At 39.2% G+C, this 16,430-nt stretch overlaps 1 protein-coding gene across 5 annotated transcripts in view; it reads left to right on the top strand.

Moving 5' to 3' along the window:
* RUFY2 (RUN and FYVE domain containing 2) overlaps positions 1 to 15,031 on the top strand; it is a 65,925-nt gene extending 50,894 nt beyond the window's left edge. For 4 of the 5 annotated variants that reach the window (XM_010589172.3, XM_023546991.2, XM_003409296.4 and 1 more), the window contains exons 17-18: positions 13,851 to 13,928; positions 14,020 to 15,031. In XM_010589172.3, the coding sequence (XP_010587474.2) occupies positions 13,851 to 13,928; positions 14,020 to 14,163 (222 nt within the window). In that variant the 3' untranslated portion in view covers positions 14,164 to 15,031. Of the gene's footprint in view, positions 1 to 12,287; positions 13,072 to 13,850; positions 13,929 to 14,019 lie in introns of those variants that run through there. The other variant, XM_064269634.1, reaches the window with a different exon arrangement.
* The last annotated feature ends 1,399 nt before the right edge of the window (positions 15,032 to 16,430 follow it).

Genomic DNA, 16,430 nt, shown 5'->3' with positions numbered 1-16,430 from the left:
AGTGCATATACAATACAGCTAAAAACACTGGCATACCTTCTGCTTAACTTGTGATATAGACCATGACCAATACCTTAGAAGCCTCCATGGATGCTGATTGCATTCTCCTCTCCAGTAAACTGTCCTCCATTTTGTGTTAACCATTATGTTGCTTTTCTTTATAATTTTATTATTTATGTCTTTATCTTTAACAAAATATTCTCTAGTTTTCCCATGTATGTAATGGGTTTATATGTGACTTGATTTTCTTTTTCATGTTATTGACCTCTTAAAAGTTTTCGGTCAGCTGAGTTTCTCACATTCTTTATTTTATATGATTGGTTATTCTTGGTGTTCTTTAACTTGTTCTTCTAACCTCTTATTTTCTGTAATCTGAAAGTTAGATCTAAAGTTTTGGCTAGATTCAGTTCAACCTCTGTGGGATCTCTGCATTCTGCTACCATATATTTAAAAATTTTTTAATTTTGTTGTGAATAACTATATACATAAAATTTGCCACTTTTGACCATTTTTAAAAAAATTGTTCTTGTGCTTTAAGTGAAAGTTTACAAATCAAGTCAGTCTCTCATACAAAAATTTATATACACCTTGTTTTTCTTTCTTTTTTTTTTGCTATATACTCCTAGCTGCTCTCACCCTAATGAGACAGCACACTCCTTCTCTTTACTCTCTATTTTCTTGTCCATTCAGCCAGCTTCTGACCCCCTCTGCCCTCTCACCTCCCCTTCAGACAGGAGCTGCCCGCATAGTTTCATGTCTACTTGATCCAAGAACCTCAGCCCTCACCAGTGTCATTTTCTATCTTATAGCCCAGTCCAAACCCTGTCTAAAGAGTTGGCTTTGGGAATGGTTCCTTTCTTGGGCTAACAGAAGGTCTGGGGACCATGACCTCCAGGGTCCTTCTAGTCTCAGTCAGACCATTAAGTCTGGTCTTTTTATGAGAATTTGAGATCTGCATCCCACTGCTATCCTGCTCCCTCAGGGGCTCTCTGTTTTGTTCCCTGTCAGGGCAGCCATTGGTTGTTGTAGCCGGGTACCATCTAGTTCTTCTGGTCTCAGGCTGATGTAGTCTCTGGTTTATGTGACCCTTTCTGTCTTTTGGGCTCATAATTACTTTGTGTCTTTGGTGTTCTTCATTCTCCTTTGCTCCCAGTGGGATGAGACCCATTGATGCATCTTAGATGGCCACTTGCTAGTGTTAAAGACCCCAGATGGCACTCACCAAAGTGGGATGCAGAATGTTTTCTTAATAGATTTAATTATGCCAATTGACTTAGATGTCCCCTGAATCCATGGTCCCCAAACCCCTGCCCCTGCTACACTGGCCTTTGAAGCATTCAGTTTATTCAGGAAACTTCTTTGCTTTTGGTTTAGTTCAGTTGTGCTGACCTCTCCTGTATTTTGTTGTCTTTCCCTTCACCTAAAATAGTTCTTGTCTATCTACTATTTAATTAGTGAATACCCTCTCCTTCCCTCCCCACTCTCATAACCGTTAAAGAATATTTTCTTCTCCATTTAAACTATTTCTTGAATTCTTGTAATAGTGGTCTTATACAATATTTGTCATTTAGCAACTGACTAATTTCACTCAGCATAATGCCTTCCAGATTCCTCCATGTTATAAAATGTTTCACAGATTCTTCACTGTTCTTTATTGATGCATCGTATTCCGTTGTGTGAATATACCATAATTTATTTATCCATTCATCTGTTGATGGGCACCTTGGTTGGTTCCATCTTTTCGCTATTGTAAACAGTGCTGCACTGAACATGGGTGTGCATGTATCTGTTCGTGTAAAGGCTCTTATTTCTCTAGGATATATTCCAAGGAGTAGGATTGCTAGATCGTATGGTAGTTCTATTTCTAGCTTTTTAAGGCAGTGACAAATAGATTTCCGAAGCGGTTGTACCATTTTACATTCCCACTAGCAGTGTATAAGTGTTCCGGTCTTTCCGCAACACCTCCCACATTTATTATTTCGTGTTTTTCTCATGTACCCGTTAGCTACTTGAACGTCTTCTTTAGTGAAGTGTCCGTTCATATCTTTTGCACATTTTTTAATTGGGTTATTTGTCTTTTTGTTGTTGAGTTTTTGCAGTAGCATGTAGACTTCAGAGATCAGACGCTGATCGGAAATGTCATAGGTAAAAACTGTTTCCCCGTCTGTAGGTAATCTTTTTACTCTTTTGGTGAAGACTTTGGATGAGCATAGGTGTTTGATTTTTAGGAGCTCCCAGTTATCTAGTTTCTCGTCTGGTGTTTCTGCAGTGTTAGTAATGTTTTGTATACTTTTTATGCCAAGTATTAGGGCTCCTAGCATTGTCCCTATTTTTTTTCCATGATCTTTATCATTTTAGATTTTATGTTCAGGTCTTTGATCCATTTTGAGTTAGTTTTTGTGTGTGGTGTGAGGTATGGGTCTTGTTTCATTTTTTTGCAGATGGATATCTAGTTATGCCAGCACCATTTGTTAAACAGACTTTCTTTTCCCCATTTAACTGACTTTGGGTCTTTGTCAAATATCAGCTGCTCATATGTGGATGGATTTATGTCTGGATTCTCAATTCTGTTCCAGTGGTCTATGTATCTGTTGTTGTACCAGTACCAGGCCGTTTTGACTACTATGGCAGTATAATAGGTTCTAAAATCAGGTAGAGTGAGGCCTCCCACTTTGTTGTTCTTTTTCAGTAATGCTTTGCTTACCTGGGGCCTCTTTCCCTTCCATAAGAAAAAAAAAGTTGGTGATTTGTTTCTCCATCTCATTAAAAAATGTCGTTGGAATTTGGGTCGGTATCTATAGATGGCTTTTGGTAGAATAGATGTTTTTACAATGTTAAGTCTTCCTATCCATGAGCAAGGTATGTTTTTCCACTTATGTAGGTCTCTCTTCGTTTCTTGAAGTAGTGTCTTGTAGTTTTCTTTGTAAAGGTCTTTTATGTCTCTGGTAAGATTTATTCCTAAGTATTTTCTCTTCTTGGGGGCTACTGTAAATGGTATTGATTTGGTGATTTCCTCTTTAATGTTCTTTTTGTTAGTGTAGTAGAATCCAATTGATTTTTGTGTGTTTATCTTGTAACCTGATACTGTGCTGAACTCTTCTGTTAGTTTCAGTAGTTTTCTTGAGGATTCTTTAGGGTTTTCTGTGTATAAGATCATGTCATCAGCAAATAGAGATACTTTTACTTCTTCCTTACCAACCTGGATGCCCTTTATTTCTTTATCTAGCCTAATTGCTCTGGCTAGGACCTCCAGCACAATATTGAACAAGAGTGGTGATAAAGGCATCCTTTTCTGGTTCCTGATCTCAAGGGGAATGTTTTCAGGGTCTCTCCATTTAGGGTGATGTTAGCTGTTGGCCTTGTATAAATGCCCTTTATTATGTTGAGGAATTTTCCATCTATTCTTATTTTGCTGAGGTTTTTTATCATGAATTGGTGTTGAACTTTGTCAAATGCCTTCCTGCATCAATAAGATCTTGTGGTTCTTGTCTTTTATTAATATGAGAGATTATTTTGTTTTTCTAATGTCGAACCATCCGTGCATTCCTGGTTTGAATCCCACTTGGTCATGGTGAATTATTTTTTTGATATGTTGTAGAATGCTATTGGCTAGAATTTTGAAGATTTTTGCATCTAAGTTCATGAGGGATGTAGGTCTGTAATTTTTTTTTTTTTTTTTTTTTTGTGGTATCTTTACCTGCTTTTGGTATCAGGGGTATGCTGGCTTCATAGAATGAGTTTGGGAGTACTCGTCCTTTTCTATGCTCTGAAATACTTTTAGTAGTAGTGGTGATAACTCTTCTCTGAGAGTTCTTTAGAACTCTCCAGTGAAGCTGTCCGGGCCAGGGCTTTTTTTTTTGTTGGGAGTTTTTTAATTACCTTTTCAATCTCTTCTTTTGTTATGAGTTTATTTAGTTGTTCTACCTCTGCTTGTGTTAGCTTAGGTAGGTAGTGTGTTTCTAGAAATTCATCCATTTCTTGTAGGTTTTGAAATTTGTTAGAGTATAATTTTTCATAGTAATCTGATATGATTCTTTTAATTTCATTTGGGCCTATTGTAATATGGACCATCTCATTCCTTATTCAGGTTATTGGCTTCCTCTCTTGTTTTTCTTTTATCAGTTTGGCCAGTGGTTTATCAATTTTGTTAATTTTTTCAGAGAACCAGCTTTTGGTCTTGTTAACTCAATTATTTTTCTGTTCTCTATTTCATTTAATTTTTCTCTGGTTTTTATTACTTGCTTTCTTCTGGTGCCTGAGGGTTTCTTTTATTGCTCTTTTTCTATTTGTTCAAGTTGTAGGGATAATTCTTTGATTTTGGCCCTTTTTTTTGTATGTGTGCATTTATTGATTTTGATTGGAAGTGTTTTCATTCTCATTAGATTCTGTGAATTTCTTTATTCCATCCTTCATGTCTTCTATAACGCAGTCTTTTTTGAGCAGCATATTGTTCAGTTTCCTGCTTTTTCTGTTATTGATTTCCACTTCTATGGCCTTATGGTCAGAGAAGATGCTTTGTAGTATTTCCATGTTTTGGATTCTGGTAAGGCTTGCTTTATGACCTAATATGTGGTCTATTCTAGAGAATGTTCCACGTGTACTAGAAAAGAAAGTATACTTGGCTGCTGTTGGGTGGTGTGTTCTGTATATGTCTATGAGGTCAAGTTCATTGATTGTGGCACTTAGATCTTCTGTGTCTTTATTGAGCTTCTTTTTGGATGTCCTGTCCTTCACCGAAAGTGGTGTGTTGAGGTCTCCTACTATAATTGTGGAGCTGTGTATCTCACTTTTCAATGCTGTTAGAGTTTGTTTTATGTATCTTACAGACCTGTCATTGGGTGCATAAATATTTAATATGGTTATATCCTCCTGGTGTATTGTCCCTTTAATCGTTGTATAGTGTTCTTCCTTATCCTTTGCAGTGGTTTTAACTTTAAAATCTATTTTGTCAGAAATTAATATTGCCACTCCTGCTCTTTTTTGATTGATGTTTGCTTGAGATATTTTTTTCCATCCTTTGAGTTTTAGGTTGTTTGTGTCTCTAAGTCTAAGGTGTGTCTCTTGTAGGCAGCACATAGACGGATCGTGTTTTTTTTAATCCATTCTGCCACTCTCTGTCTCTTTATTGGTGCATTTAGTCCATTTCAGTGTAATTATGGATTGGTATGAGTTTAGTGCTGTCGTTTTATTGTCTTTTTTTGGTGTGGTGTTGACAGTTTCTTGTTCCACTTAATTTTTTGTGCTGAGTATTTTATCTTTACATATTGTCTCTCCCTCTTATTTGTTGTCGATTTTGTTTCTGCTGGTTATTTTTTTCTTGTATTTTATTTTGGTGAGTAGGATTGTTAGTTTCCTTTGTGGTTACGTTAATATTTACCCCTATTTCTCTAAGTTTAAACCTAACTTTTATTTCTTTGTATCACCTTGTCTTCCTCTCCATATGAAAGACGTATGACTACATTTTTTAGTCCCTCTTTAATTGTTTTAATGTTGTTTTCTTTTACATAATGACATCGCTGTTTCCCTGTTTTGAACTTTTTTTTTAATCTTGATTTATTTTTGTGATTTCCCTAACTGGGTTGACATCTGGTTGCTCTGTCCAGTGTTCTAGCCTTGGGTAGGTATCTGATATTATTAATTTTCTAACCAGAGAACTCCCTTTAGTATTTCTTGTAGTTTTGGTTTGGTTTTTACGAATTCCCTAAACTTCTATTTATTTGGAAATGTCCTAATTTCGCCTTCATATTTGAGAGACAGTTTTGCTGGATATATGATTCTTGGTTGGCAATTTTTTTCCTTCATTGATTTATATAAGTCATCCCATTGCCTTCTTGCCTGCATGGTTTTTGCCGAGTAGTCCGAGCTTATTCTGGTTGACTCTCCTTTGTAGGTGACTTTTTGTTTATCCCTAGCTGCTCTTAAAATTCTCTCTTTATGTTTGGTTTTGGCAAGTTTGATTGTAATGTGTCTTGGTGACTTTCTTTTGAAATCTACCTTATGTGGAGTTTGATGAGCATCTTGGATAGATATCTTCTCGTCTTTCAGGATATCAGGGAAGTTTTCTGCCAACAAATCTTCAACAGTTCTCCCTGTATTTTCCGTTATCCCTCCCTGTTCTGGTACTCCAATCACTCATAGGTTATTTCTCTTGATAGAGTCCCACATGATTCTTAGGGTTTCTTCATTTTTTTAAATTATTTTATCTGATTTTTCTTCAAATATATTGGTGCCACGTGCCATTAATTCTGCCTTCCACTTCCACTGTTCTGCTCCTCTGAATTCCTATTGAGTTGTTTAATTCTGTAATTTTACTGTTAATCTTCTGAATTTCTGATTTCTGTCTCTGTGGATTCTTGTAGCTTATTAAATTTTTCATTATGTTCTTGAATAACGTTTTTAATTTCTTCAGCTACTTTATCTGTGTGTTCCTTGGCTTGTTCTACATATTGCCTGATCTTCCTGATGTCTTGAAGAGTTCTGTGTATTAATCTTTTGTATTCCATATTTGGTAATTCCTTGAAGGCACCTTCATCCAGAAGATCCCTTGATTCTGTTTTGAGAGCTTGCTGAAGTGATCATGGTCTGCTTCTTAATGTGATTTGATGTTGTCTCTGAGCCATCAATAATTTATTATATTAGTTTATTTTATGTTTGCTTACTGTATCCTAGTTTCTTGCTTTGTTATGTTTTGATATGCCCAAATGGGTTGCTTGAGTGAGCTAGCTTGATTATTTTCACCTTTGAAGCTCAAATGTCCTGTCACCAGATGGCTAGAGCTGTTGTCAGGTATATAAGCCTAAGAATCCATTCACTTTTCTTGTATGGATTCTCCTCGAGTGGTCAGGTAGTTGGTCATCAAGTGTGTGGTACAGGCTCTGTCCTACAGTCTTAGAGGGGCAGGGGTAATTGGTGTAGGTGTAGGTATTTGGTTGCCGCAGGGGTTACGCTCTGAGCAAGGTAGCGGGCCGACAGCCATCCCCCAAATGTCTGTGAGGAAAACGTGTTCCTCTTCCCTAGAGTGCACAGGTGGGTGAGTTCTGCAGATGGACCGTGGGCACCCAATGCTTTTGGTTGTAAAGACTGGGAGGTACCAGTTATTCTTGGACCCCTGTTGCGGGTGGCTGGGTGATGTGGGTGGGGCCACCAGTCCATAGGACCATGATGTGGGTAGGGTGAGGACCCTGTTTAATAGGCAAAGCAGTGTCAAACATCAAACACCCACCTTTCCACTGCACAGCTGAAACAGTTGCAGTCTGCCAACAAGGACCTATTCTCCTGAAATAGGCCCACACAGGTCCATTCCAGGCGTAAAGTTTTTCAAAGTCCATGGACCATTTATGCCCGGACAGAAGCTGCTTCTCTCCTGAACTCACCAGGTTAGAGGAGCTGGCAGATTATCTTTTCCCCTAATTGTGAATTTTTTCTTTCTCCAAGGCTGGGAGAATGGCTCAGGACACTCAGCAGGAATTATCTCAGGCCCAGGGAGATTGACAGCCACTGAAGCTGGTTTTGGGGCTGGGAGTGTGGTAAAATATACACAAGTATTTAGCTTTTGCCAAAAGCGCTGTTCTTCTCTGGCTCCAGAGGTGTGAATAGGCTGTTTGGTTGGCTGTTTCTCCCTGAGGAGACTGTGGCCGAATGCTACCGTCAGCCCACTGCAGTTGCTCCCGGGAATGGTGCCTGAGGGTTCCCCGTGATTCAGGTCCGGCAACTTCTCTCTGCTTCTGAACTGTTTCTCCCTCCGCCTGCCACTCAGTCCGTTGTCTAACTTTGCCTTTGATGTTCAGGGCTTCTGGTTTGTTGTAAATATAATCATTTCACTTGTTTTCCGGGTCTTTGTTGTAAGAGGGATGACCGGAAGCGTCTGACTACTCCCCCTTCTTGGCCATGCCTCCATTTTACCATTTTTAAGTGTACAGTTCAGTAACATTAAGTATATTCACATTGTTATGCAGCCATCACCATTATCTATCTCCAAAACTTTTCATCATACCAAATAGAAACTGTACCCATTCGGCAATCACTCCCCTTTATTTTCTCCTCCAGCCCCTGGTAATCTCTAATCTACTTTCTGTCTCTATGAATTTGCCTATTCTAGATATTTCAAATAAGTGGAATCATACAATTCCTTTAAAGTTTTCTTATGCCATTCCATGTTTCTTCTGAATTCCATTTTTGAGTTAGTTCTTTTGGCTTAAGTACTTCATGCCCAAGGCATTTCTCAAATGTAGGTTATATAGTTTTAATAAAAGGCACAAAATAAACTTATTGGAAACCCTCTGTATCCATTTGATTGGATGGTTTTGTGTGGGTTGTTACAGGTTGATGGGCCGCACCTTACTGGCTAACTAGTCAACTGTTGGATGCACCAAACAACGTTAGTATCTACAGGACTTTTCTCTGGGTCAGTTGAGCTTCTCCAGAGAAGGATCTTCTAATATCATGTCTGGGGTGTGTAAATCTGGCAGCTGACATTCTGGAAATGGCAGAGAAAAATAGCCATTTATTTGCAGAGCAATAGCTTGCTCCTTTCTAGCCTCAGCTTTGCTTGTAAACAGTTGTGTTCCCTGAGCAAGCAAATTCAGCTCTCTGGACCTCAGTTTCCTCATCTGAACAATGATGAATCACATTAGAAGAAGTCTGGAAGGCCTAGTCCCAGTGTCAGAAAGGTTACTTCTGAACCCAATAATGCTGCTTACAAATCTGCTTCACATCAGCCATCACAGGTATAGCTTGGCAGGAAGCAAAGCTGCTTCCACTTTGAGACATTTGGCAAGTCACTTTCCTTTTTATGGTGTTCTCATGTTGGATTATATTTAAGGTCCCATCCACCTTTAAAAAAATATTCCATGATTCCAGTCATCTGAATCTTTGCAGATGTTTGTTTAATATTAGCTGTCATTTTCAAAAAGAAAAGCCCTCACCTCAGAATCCTGTGTTCTAAGGAGTTGTCATGGATTGAATTGTGTCCCCCCAAAATATCTGTCAACATGGCTATGATTCCTAGTATTGTGTGATTGTCTACCATTTTGTCATCTGATGTGATTTCCCTATGTGTTGTAAATCCTATTGCTATGATATAATGAGATGGATTAGTGGTAGTTATATTGATCTACAAGATTAGATAGTGTCTTAAGCCAATGTCTTGAGATATAGAGAAGTGAGCAGAGAGACATGGGGACCTCATACCACCAAGAAGGCAGTGCTGGGAGTAGAGCACGTACTTTGGACCTGGGGTTCCTGCGCAGAGAAGCTCCTAGTCCAGGGGAAGATTGATGAGAGGGACCTTCCTCCAGAGCCAACAGAGAGAGAAAGCCTTCCCCTGGAGCTGACGCCCTGAATTTGGACTTCTAGCCTCCTAGACTGTGAGAGAATAAATTTCTCTTTGTTAAAGCTATCCACTTGTCATATTTCTGTTATAGCAGCACTAGATGACCAAGACAGGAGCCTTAGACCTCTTCATCTGCAGTGACCAAACACCATCTGTCTTACCTTTGCTGTATGAGATGATAGGTGCTAGTTAATAAGAGACCCTGTGAATCAAAACTATCTCAAATTAACCTTGTGATCTTGACCTAAAAATGCGTAGTCCTTTTTTCATCTTTTTTTTTTTCAGAGTTCTGCCATTAGATATAAAAGGCTTTTAAGAAAACTCTGATTTTGAGGACTGTATTTATGTGCGGAGTTTTTGTGTGGAGAATTTTTTTCTCATTAGGTGATTTAAGTCCCTGTGCCTCAGTGGTATTTTATAGATGGGTACTTGCTCTGTCTCCAAGTTGAAATCCTCAGTTTTACTTGGGTTCTTTGGGAGCAGCAGCATTGTGGTTTGGTCTGAGCTGTTTTAGGAATATGTGATGAAATCAGCTGGTATTCTCATTGTAAATTTTCCTTTATAGGAAGAAATACTCTTTCTAGCCAGGATCTTGGTTGATTAAGAATGACTGAAACCCACCTGCAGATATAAGTTTGATTGTGGATATTTATACATACATAATTTTAGGTGCTGTGTGTATACTGAAGAGGCAATAGAGTGCACAAGGGCATAGTCACAGATATAACCAAACACCTCACGGGACAAAGTTCCTAGGCTCCAAGGATAAAGGACCATAGATTTGGGGGACATGTCCATCACTTGGCACAATGTATATCGTAAAGACAACGTTCTGCATCCCCGCTTTGGAGAGTAGTGTCTGGGATCTTAAAAGCTTGTGAGCAGCTATCTAAAATACAGCTGTTGGTCTCTTCCCGTCTGGAGCAAAGGAGAGTAAAGAAAACCAAAGACTCAAAAGAGCAGTTAGTTGAAAGGACTAATGGACCACAGAAACCACAGCCTCCATGACCCTGCAACCAGAACTAGATGGTGCCTGGCTACGACTGCTGACTTCTCGGCTGGGATCACGACAGAATCCCACACACAGCAGGAGAAAAATGTAGAACAAAAAATCAAATTCACAGAAAAGACCAAACTTACTAGTTTGACAGACTGGAGGAACCCCAGAGACTATGGCCCCAAGACACCCTTCTGAACTAGAACATAAGCCATTCCTGGGGCCACCTTTCAGCCAAACAATAGACAGGTCCATAAAGGAAACAGTAACACCCAAAAGGAATGTGTTCTTAGAACAATCAATTATAAGAGATCAAAAGGACAACATTTGCCCAAAAGCAAAGATGAGAAGGCAGCAAGGGCTAGAAAATCCAGATGAAAGGAAACAGGGAGCCCAGGATGGAAATGGGGAGTGCTGACACACTGAGGGTAATACAGCCAGTCTCATTGGACATTTTATGTACAAACTGTTGAATGGGAAACAATTTGGTCTGTAAACTTTCACCTAAAGTACAACAAGAAAGTTTTTTAAAAAAGGGTCAAGGTATAAATTTTAGCTATCGAATTACCTCTCAGTTTAGGACTACTTATATCTATTTTCTACAAATGTTTACGGAACAGCTATTAAATCTTTAAGTTACAGAACTTGAGGGAAATTAATAGCCATGTAAAACTGAACTTAAGCTGAGGTTTTACCTAAAATAAGGAACTCAAACACCTGTCTTTCACATTTTAAGGACTTGCTTTATAAATTACAGACGTATCTCGTAAGTATTGTGGGTTTGGTTCCAGACCACTGCGATGAAGCGAGTCACATGAATGTTTTTGTTCCCCAGTGCAGATAAAAGTTATGTTTATAGTATACTGTTGTCTGTTAAGTGTGCAATAGCACATTATGTCTAAAAAAACAATGTACATACGTTAATTAAAAAATATTGCTAAAATATGCTAACCGTCCTGTGAACCTTCAGCAAGTCGTAGTCTTTGTGCTGGTGGAGGGTCTTGCCTCGATGTTGATGACTGCTGACTGATCAGATGAAGGGTGCTTAAGGTTGGGTAGCTGGCAGTTTCATAAAGTAAGACGATGATGAAGTTTGCCTTGTCAATTGACTCTAACTTTCACCAAAGATTCCTCTGTAGCATGTGATGCTGTTTGATAACATTTTACCCACAGTAGAAGCTCTTTCAAAATTGGATTCAGTTCTCTCAAACCTTGTCGCTGCTTTATCAACTAAGTTTATGCGATGTTCTAAATCCTTTGTCATCATTTCACCAATGTTGAGAACATTGTCAAAGCGTCTTCTCCAGGAGTAGATTCCATCCCAGGAAACCATTTCCTTTGCTCATCCGTAAGAAGCAACTCCTTATCCTTTAATATTTTATCATGAGATTGTAGCAACTTAGTCACATCTTCAGGCTGCACTTCTAATGCTGGTTCTCTTGCTCTTTCTGCCACATCTGCACTTACTTCCTCCACTGAAGTCCTGAACCCCTCAAAGTCATCCGTGAGGGTTGGAATAAACTTCTTCCAAACTTCTGTTAATGATGGCATTTTGACCTCCTTCCATGAATCACGACTGTCCTTAATGCCATCCGGAATGGTCAATCAGTTCTAAACGGTTTTCAGTTTAACTCGCCCAGATCTGTCAGAGGGATCACTCTCTCTGGCAGCTGTAGTTCACCAAATCTGTTTCTTAAATAGTAAGACTTGAAAGCCTTAATGACCCCTTGGTCCGTGGGCTGCAGAGTGGAGGTTGTGTTAGCAGGCGTGCAAACAGCATCCATCCCTCGGGTGTCTCCGCCGGCGCTCTCAGGTGACCAGGCGCATGGTCAGCGAGCAGTAGTATTTTGAAAGGAGTTTTTTCTCTGAGTAGTAGCTCTCAGCAGTCGTTTAAAATATTCAGGAAACCGTGTTGTAAACACATGTGCTCTCATCCGGGCTTCGTTGTCCCATTTACAGAGCACAGGCAGAGGAGGTTCAACGTAATTCCTAGGAGCCCCAGGATTTTTGGAATGGACGTGACCATCGGCGTCAACTTAAAGTCGCCAGCTGCGTTAGCCCCTAACGAGAAGGTCGGCCTGTCCTTGAAGGTTTTAAGGCCAGGTGTTGGCTGTCCCCCTCTAGTTGGCTGTCCCTCTAGCTCTGGAGTCCTGGACGGCGCCCTCTTTCCGTGGAGGCTGTCTCATCCGCACTGAGAACCTGGGGTCCAGGGCAGCCCCCTCAGCAGCGAGTCTCCCAGCTAGAGCTTCTGGGGAACTTGCTGCGGCTTCTGCACCAGCACCTGCTGCCTCACCCTGCACCATGTTATGGAGACGGCTTTCTTTAAACCTCGTGAAAACCCACCTCTGCTACATTCAGACTTTTCTCCTGCAGCATCCTCACCTCTCAGCCTGCAGAGAGCTGGAGAGTTAGAGCCCCGGTCTGGATCAGGCTTCGGCTTAAGGGAATGTTGCGGCCGCTTCGATCTTCTGTGCGGACCACTGAAACATCTCCACATCAGCAGGAAGAATGTTTCGCGTCGTCATTTGTGTAGCACTTCTAGTTTCCTTCAAGAACTTCTTATTTGCATTCAAAACTTTACTGTTTGGCCTAAGAAGCCTAGCATTCGGCCTATCTCAGCTCTCAACCTGCTTTCCTCATTACGCTTCATCATTTCTAGCTTTTGATTTAAAGTGAGAGGCCATTGTAGGTCGTTAATTGGCCGAATTTCAATATTGTTGTGTCTCAGGGAGAGGGAGGCCCAGGGAGGGAGGGGTGGGGAGGGCCGGTTGGTGGAACAGTCAGCACACACAGCATTTGTCAGTTAAGTTTGCTGTCTTACATGGGCAGGGTTTGTGGTGCCCCAAAACAATTACAATAGTAACACCCAAGACCACAGATCACAGTAACAGGTGTAATAATAATGAAAAAGTTTGAAATGTTTTGAGAATCACTAAAATATGACACAGAGACACAAAGTGAACACATGCTGTTGGAAAAATGGTGCTGACTTCATACAGGGTTGCCGTAAACCTTCAATTTGTAAAAAATTATCTATGAAATGCAATAAAATGAAGTACGCCTGTACCTAAACTACTGTGTATATTTGTGTATACGATACATAACTCCAAATTCATACATTTTACAGTGTGAATTTATCGTTAAATATTGTTGGACCAGATGGTCTTTAAGGTTCTTTCCTAAAAGACATTACTATCAGGTTATTTTTATCTTTTAGAAACATTTGGTATGGAAATGTTCAGACATAGAGAATAGTAAAATGAACGTCATCTACACATGACTCGGTTTCAACAATAGATACATGGCTCATCTATTTATGTTCAACCCACATCCTTCCTCTCTCACGCAGATTGGGAAGCAAATCCCACACATCATCTGCGTATGTTTCAGTATGTTATCTTTCAAAGAAAGAGTCTCTTCTATTCCTTATATTCTACAAAATGTTCCATGAGCAAAAAGTTTTCACATGTAATTTTTAACATTACCAATTTGGGCATTAACGTTCCCACTTTTCTTTTCTAGGGACTAGTTTGGTTAAAAGACAAAGAAGCAACACACTGCAAACTTTGTGAAAAGGAATTCTCACTCTCCAAGAGAAAGGTAAGAAAGTTAGGGAATGAGCCCAAGAGCTTTGGTGCAAAATGGCTTTTTATTCATGAATTTTTTTCTCTGGTTTTTTCATTTTATTAAGCACCACTGTAGAAACTGTGGGGAAATTTTCTGTAATGCCTGCTCTGACAACGAACTGCCTCTGCCGTCTTCACCAAAGCCGGTACGGGTCTGTGACTCCTGTCACGCGTTGCTGATTCAGAGATGCTCATCTAACTTGCCATAGACTACAGGACTAAATCCTTATGTATGGAATGAAGTATGCACGATTGTTATGTATGGACATGTACACCACAAAGTATCCTGACAGCCCTTCTTAAGCAGCTTTCAGTCGTTTATCTTCTACATATCCAAACTCATGGGAATTAGAAATTGTTTAATTTGGTATTTCCTACCTTATTTAAAACATTTTTTAATAGGGCATGCTTTAAAATAACTTTAGCTTAATTCCTAATTGACGTAGTAATCATGGAACCCTTAAGTCCACTGGAAGGCCAGCTAGCATAGCTAACACTCAATTGCCTTATCTTGTAAAGGCCTTCTTAAAGGCTTCAGATTGCTTTATTCTTCCAGACTGTCAAGTTGATACTAATTTGGTGCCTGTTAATTCTCAATGCACTTTAAAGCTTCATGGTTCTCAGAAAGATTAGAAATGTATAGATCTTTCTAGAAGTATTAATATTCCAACAGTTTTCATCAGCTTGGTAAAATTTCAGCTGTATTTATTGGCCCTGGTCCCTTCCCCTCCTTTATTCCTTTTGCATTAGAAGACATCCTTTTGGTCTTTCTCCTTTTCAAATTACTGTTGTGCTTGCTGATAACTTTCAGATCCAGTGGGCATTGGTATTTCACCTCAATTTCTTGCTTCTAATATTCAAAGAAAGTTCCACATAACCATCACCCTCTTTAAACCTTGTTACTTGCAGACCTTTCTGTATACTACCAGTGCCGTTAAATTTTGAGGGGAGTCTCAGACACCATTTGAGAAGAATAAAAGCATAAACCCTTCCCCAGAAACAAGTGTATAACAGTGGGATTATAGACTCCTGATAAAGTCTAAGCATTAAAAAAAAAAAAAAAAAAAAAAAAAAAAACCATTGCAGATTCCTACTTCTAGCAACCATCCCGTAGGGTTTCTGGGGAGACGCTGCTGGATTCCAAATGCCAACCTTTTGGTTAGCAGCTGTAGCTCTTAACCGCTGCGCCACCAGAGCTCCAAGCATTAAAGTGAAATCTAAAATGCCGTTAAACTTTGCCTTTAATATGATATAGGTTTTAGTTAGAAAATTTTTGTATGAAATTCCATTCCAGTAAGCTTTAGGAAAAATTTTATTAGTAGTCTATCAGTGCAGTCTATGTCCGCAGTAAAAATCCCACATGTATACCGACCCACCTCCATCGGGGCTAGAGCAGATGACGCTGTGACGTCTGCCTTGCCGTAAAGTATACACCAGTACTTCAACTATGTCAAGCATGAAAAATTCAATAAACACTAATCTGGTTGTATATTGCTTACGGCATACCTAGAACGTAATCTGTAAAAATTATTACCCGTGTATGATAAGTTTCACACTAGGGATCTTACCTTTATTTTGTATTATTTTCAGCTGTGCACCTTAAGTCCATGAGCCTTTCAAAAATGTATTAGAAATCTTAATTATTACTCCTAGGAGCACTCCATTCAGTGGTCAATCGTGGACACATAACCCCTCCCCCTCCAGATGGAAATTACTTTTATTCTGCAAATAATTTCCTGAGGGTATATACTTTAACGTTTAAAATTGTTTAATATAAAGTTTTCTAAATTGCCAAAAGTTCGAAACCAGTATTTTACTTGAAAATCTATTTTCTCCATAATCCATAAATTTTCAGTCAGCTTTTGTGGTCAACTTCAGTTAGAACTGAAATACAGATTTTTAGGTGTTCTTGAATACTAACAGAAATGACGAATTATATTCTTGAACTGTTTTTGTACTGCTAGATTCAGATTTTTATGGTTTGTGAGAGTAAACAAACGAAAAATTTAAAATACTAACACATTTTTTACTACCGTGCTTGGCAAATACAAACCATGATTTCTAGTCACCCTTTAAATTCTTTGCCACTCAAAAATTGTGTCACCATTTACTTGGGCTTTTTGGGGTGGGGCAGCTTCTACGACAGCAACATAACTTGCTGCATTTAGTTTTGGCTCTTATTTAAAAATCATATTAATTTTGGATTTTTCAGCAGTCACAAATTGTACTTTGTGATTGTGGACTTCATTACTTTCCCTTTTCAGTTAAGATTTGCTCTCACAGAAAGTTACTCAACAGACTTCACATACCATTCCCTCACCTAACCAGTTTCACCACAATAACACTATCATGGTGCCAAGGAACTGCGATTGTAATTCTCCTTCCATGCAGTGTTTTGAAACAAGATGTGAAATTTTTTAAAACCAAATAAAGATTTGAAAAATTTGCCTGCTTTACAACTGGAGGACAACTTTCA

Source organism: Loxodonta africana, chromosome 16 (assembly GCF_030014295.1).
Source record: "Loxodonta africana isolate mLoxAfr1 chromosome 16, mLoxAfr1.hap2, whole genome shotgun sequence".
Lineage (NCBI taxonomy): Eukaryota > Metazoa > Chordata > Mammalia > Proboscidea > Elephantidae > Loxodonta > Loxodonta africana.
Note: the sequence above shows the minus strand (reverse complement) of the source record. Positions and strands in the feature narration are given on the sequence as shown.